This window comes from Cibotium barometz, chromosome 56, assembly GCF_041138505.1.
Source record: "Cibotium barometz isolate CiBa-2024 chromosome 56, ASM4113850v1, whole genome shotgun sequence".
Lineage (NCBI taxonomy): Eukaryota > Viridiplantae > Streptophyta > Polypodiopsida > Cyatheales > Cibotiaceae > Cibotium > Cibotium barometz.
In genome coordinates, this window is record NC_141101.1 from 3,877,586 (window position 1) to 3,883,084 (window position 5,499).

Below are 5,499 nucleotides of genomic sequence, written 5' to 3' on the forward strand. Positions count from 1 at the left end.
TTCGTTAGAAACTGTATTTATGACCTGTTTTTAAATGACTGTTTTATGTCAAGAATACTGGGGAAGCATTTTGACCATCTTGTGAATGAGGTCGTGGTGGAGACCTAAGTGATAAAGTTGCAACAGCTTTGACGGAGAGTCAATGGAGGACGTCTCACGTAGCAAGGTCGGCGGAGGTCTTAACTAGCCTCGGTACGGTGGATGAGGGACCAAGAAAGCGGCCTATGAGTGAAGCGCTAGGTGACATGCGAAGAAGCCTAGAGGGTGCTGACCATACGGTGCTCGGGCCGTGGGTCATCGAAGATACCCACACGTGCATCAAGGAAGAAAAGGGAACAAGGTGTTAGAGTTGTTTCTGAACTCAGGCATGGATCTGGTTGATTGTCCTTGCTTGCTGGTCCTCAATGGATGAGTCCATGGCTCTTTTATATGGATCTGTTGGTTGATCTTACTGATCTTCAACAGAGAGTCCATCTGGATTTTCTTATGTGATTATATTGCTGGGTACTATGAGCTAGGAACTATTGAAAAGGCCTCCGAGTGAACAGGTGGTGAGCGTTCTGGTTGCCAATGATGCCATAGGTACACCGATGAAGGAATGATTGGAAATTAGAATTCAAGCTGGATATTTTGTAGGATTATGATCAGTGATACTATGGTTTCATTAAAAGATTGTTTTAAAGACATCTGAATCTGTGAAACAGGCAATTTCATATTAGGTGTGTAAGTGGTGTGACTATCTTGAAGTTTGCTTGAAGCGCCAGCTAGGGAACCTGGGAACTCTTTTCCCTGGTACCTGGGGGCAAAACATAACCAAATTCCTAAACGGATTCTATCACTATAGTGGTTGGGCGGTTGGCTAACCCATGGGACTGGATGGGGTTAGTTAGGTTGAACTGATGGATCCCTAAAATGAGACTTAATTCTATTATGGTATGATAGGTGAAGTAAATCCCGGATAGTCTTTGTTCTATGGAAAAGAATCAATGGCTGTGTCTCTTGATGAGGAAAAACGCATTGGTCTCTATGATCCAAGTGCAAGTCTCTTCCTTGAGCTGACCATGTGACTTACGGGTTTGGTCGGATCAGTTTGGTTAGTTAAGGCTCTTGACTACGTTAGAATAAAAATATCATGGAGGAATCGCCTATGTTTGCTGGGCGAGGGAAGCTTTTTCGGGTTCAGTTTTGGAAGAACCGAGGGATTAGTCTCTTGTCCAGATATCCGTGGGCGAGGCGAGGCCCCTAGTGAGAGGCTCTGCCGTGCACAAGAAGTGCTACTTCCGCTGCTAGCACCCCCGAAATTCGTTGCACAGAGGGGGCAGGGATCTTATACCTGTCATACCCGTCACCATCCTGCAATCCTTAATTCACATGAGCTCTTCTAGGTGATACTTAATCCCATCATTTCTTTTACTTTGTGTAGATGCACATAGCTTCCTCATTAACACCAACCTTTTCTATAAAGTGACATGGCACATCCCCTCAAGCCTAGGTCAAGGGACACCTAGTGGATAATTTTTTAAGACATGTCAATTTGTGCATTAACACAAACAAGAAGCTATGTGTATACTAGCGTAAATAGCATGATCTTTATAGAGAACAAGATTTAGTACGATAGATAGATGAAGAATAATCCAATTTATGATCATAATCCAAGATAACAACTAATAGCAACTCCTCCCACCTGTGTGCTCCTATCTAGAAAGGGTATGTGATGTAGGCTATATGTACTCTAAAAGAAGGGTGCACAATGCACAAAAGGTAGATCTCAAAACGGATTATTTGAATCGAAATTGTCGAAAGCCCATGAATGTGCTCCTGTGAGGGAGCTTAGATGGCGATCTAGAAAGACATTGAAACAAAGGTTGTATGTAGTCTAAAAGAAGGGTGCACAGTCCTTGAATCCTTCATGTAACATAAGCTTTAACTCTTCCTCCTACAATCAGCTCTGGGTGTCCATTACTAGCCTTGCCCACCCTTATGCCAAAGATGGAGTCATCGAGGGCATGAAACTTCGATACCAAAAGCTAGGGTTTATAGAGGATATCATGCCTTCATTCCCTCCTCCATCTTCAACAAGTACTACAAACTTTCCTTACTTAGGTGACACCCTCAAGTGTGTGAATTTTAATACAAGTATAAGTCACTACCAAATTTGGCAAAAGATCTTGCTTAATATTCGATTCCACTTCAATGATATTATCAATATATATTCATAAAATTGTAAAACAATTGGCAAAATTATATGTCCTTGGATATTTAAAGAATCATGGAGAAAGAAAGGTATTGATTAAATTATATTGACCTCCTTGCCTTGACTAAACCTTTATTAATATGCTAAGCTTAAATATCAAGTTTGATTAATCTTTATTATTGGTACTTATTTATGTTTAAATACAAAAGTTTTTATATTGTAACATTGAAAAAGTCTCAAATTAATATCTATTTAAGGCAAAGAATCAACGAGTTAATACCTTCATGTGCAAGTTAATACCTTCTTGTGCAGGGTTCAATTTTTATTTTTTTAAACCTTCCATGTGAAGGGCAATTTTTTTTTAATAGCACTTCAAGAGCAATAGTTGACTCTTTCTCATACCTTTACAACCTTCGAAAGGCTGAGAGACTATTGAACTCGAAGGCCGTTAAAGCTTGGAGAACGTAAGTGGTGGGAAACTTCACGCTTGTGGAGGTGATGGTGGCCGGCGGCACAGGAATGTGAAGACTAAGCAGAAGGTGGGAGTGGAAAAGTCAGGGCTTTGCCGAAATCAAAGCCGCGTCGGCAACACTTCCAACACACACGCTCGCATCGTCTATAAATGATGAAGCGCTGCTCCCCCTTCCCTTCCTTGTGCCCAAAAGAAAATAGAGAGCCCCCGCAGCTTCTCCGACCGGCCTTCTTCGCTATGTCGACTCTCTTGCTCCAGCAACAGCTTACAAACAGCACAGACCAGCTGCGCAACCCTCCTCTTCCCTGATCTTACATTTGTTTAATCTGCGTCTGGTCCTGTGTTATATAATCCAGGGTGCTTCACGCTACACGATCTTATTATTAGTACACAAGCATGACTCAGCAAAGAATCTGCGTTTTTGCCGTCATCCTCGTTGCTAGCCTCGTCTCTAGCATCTCAGGTGGAGTACATTAATCTGACTCAATTAATCTACTAAACAGGAAGATTAGAGCATCCATCATCTCAAGATCTCGTGTGGTTGGTTTGCATTGGGATCCCTCAGGCATGCTGCTGTGCGAGGATTTGCCGGTGGATTTGTGTGCGTTTGCGGTGTCGTCGACGGGGTCGAGGTGCGTGCTGGAGAAGAGGATAATAACGGACGGCAACGTGGAGTACGAATGCCAGGTGGGTTGATAGCGCCATGGGCTATATATACTGCATGGTATGGTCCGTTCGAGTTGGTTGATCATGCGTCCTACGTAGGAGTGGTAATAATGGCGATCTAAAGCTGCAATGGTGATGGATGCAGACATCGGAGGTGGGCGCGGAGGAGTTTTCGGAGTGGGTGGAGACGGACGAGTGCGTGCGGTCGTGCGGCCTCGACCGGATGTCCGTCGGAATCTCCTCCGACGCCCTGGTTGAGAGAGGGTTTGCGAAAGCCCTGTGCTCTACCGACTGCCAAAGAAGCTGCCCTAACGTTGTCGACATCTTCACCAAGCTAGCTGCCGGAGAAGGTAAACAGATGAAACCTTTGTATTGCACCGGGATGTGTGTGTGGTGGTATTAAGCCTAATGCGAAGGTGATTATGTTAATTGCAGGAGTATCATTGGCCCAGCTTTGCGAGGCCCAGGTCTCTTCGACTAGCGAGTCCCGTAGAGAGATGGGCGAGGTGGCGTCCTTCGCCTCTCTCTCGGCCAACACCGTCAACACTTTGGACACTGCTGCTCTTGCACCCTCCTCTTTCCAATCTTTGAGCTCTCACGGCCTGTGGACCGCCCCCAGCCCCAGCCCCACCCCCACGCCATCCTTTTAATGGGATCGATCAGACTCTACCACCCCTGATCGTCGCTACTTATAACCCACTATCACTCTCAGCTACTTATAACCCACTATCACTCTCATCTGCATCATTATTTCCTGCAAAGACAATCCCTCGGCGGTAGTATTTCTATCAGTCATTGTAATATACCCATCTGTCTATGTAATAGATAAATTTATGAGTTTTTATAATATAAAAATTAATAATTTTCTAAATGAGTCATTTCTACTTAGAATCTTTAAATTCTGAGCCCAAATTTAAAATCTGCGTGCGATTTTACCCTAATATAAGATTTTACAGTATCCAAAACGGACACCGGATTAAGCTTATACGTAAATTTCAGTCATTTTTAGTTAAAAAGCGACGACTTTTAAACCTAAATAAATGCATGACCAGGCGTCCGATTGACGAACGATCTGCACCCCAACGACAAGGAGAATATCTCGGATTTAAAAAAAAATCGCCCCCGGGGCGGTCCGGCATGCAAATCGAGGCTGGCGCCCCAAATTTGGGGACCCCGATTGTAAGGTCCCCCCCTTCTAAAATAGGGGAAACACTTAAGATAGTCCACTAAGTCTTAACTTAGAGAAAATCTCCTATTTATCGACACTTTGACCATGTAGAGATTCAAGGATACGATTCATAGGTAAGACCTAGTCTTATCCCGGGGGAGCGTGATCTTCTAAAAATCAAATCACCCATAAGGCAATTGATCATAAATTGGGCAACTACTAGACTTGATTTCTAGAGGCAATGCTTTTTTCCTCATCCATGCAAGGCACAACCGCTGGCCTAGTCTTCTAGAATAGAGTTGCCCAAGAACCTATTTATCTAGCATAGGGCTTTCACTTAATCTGTTGGAAAGCTATCCGACTAATCGGGTCCACCCATCCGTAGGATGGTACCGTCGGGGCATTCCATCCTCCACTTTCCACCCTACTCACGTGTCAATTTATTTTCTAATTAATCTTACCACACTGTTTGACATAAATAAACATGTTCCTTAATTAAGGCCCTTTTCACAAGGTTTGTTAAAACAATCTTTTTTCACAATACAATAATGCTATATAAAAGAAGTTTATACATGAATCAATTCCATACAAACCAAACCAGCTCTCTTATTCTTTTCCTTTATACTGCCGATGATCTAGAATTCGGCCTTCCAGCCTCTACATGATGCTGGGCAAAACCCTATGGGACCATACACCTCATCGTCGGCCGCTGGCGAGGACTCAAGCCGGCCTGTTGCCCTCTCAGGCTCCATCACTCGATCCTCCCATTCCTTAGAGAGATGTCTACACACTAGGGTGGGCTTATTCACCGCACTAGCTTGGGCCCTCAGAACTAGACATCATCATAACTAAAAATGACTGAAATTTACGTATAAGCTTGATCCGGTGTCCGTTTTGGATGAGGTAAAATCTTGTAATAGGGTAAAATTGAGCGCAGATTCTAAATTTGGACTCAAAATTTGAAGATTCTAAGTAAAAATGACTCATTTAATAAAATCA

General features: G+C 43.4%; 1 protein-coding gene across 1 annotated transcript; it reads left to right on the forward strand.

The window, feature by feature from the left end:
* Positions 1 to 2,781: 2,781 nt before the first annotated feature.
* LOC147606807 (uncharacterized) lies at positions 2,782 to 4,198 on the forward strand. The gene is made up of 4 exons (XM_086791147.1): positions 2,782 to 3,129; positions 3,232 to 3,353; positions 3,478 to 3,682; positions 3,768 to 4,198. The coding sequence occupies exons 1-4, from the start codon at positions 3,063 to 3,065 to the stop codon at positions 3,980 to 3,982; spliced, it is 609 nt and encodes a 202-aa protein (XP_086647273.1). The 5' UTR covers positions 2,782 to 3,062; the 3' UTR covers positions 3,983 to 4,198.
* Positions 4,199 to 5,499: the final 1,301 nt, after the last annotated feature.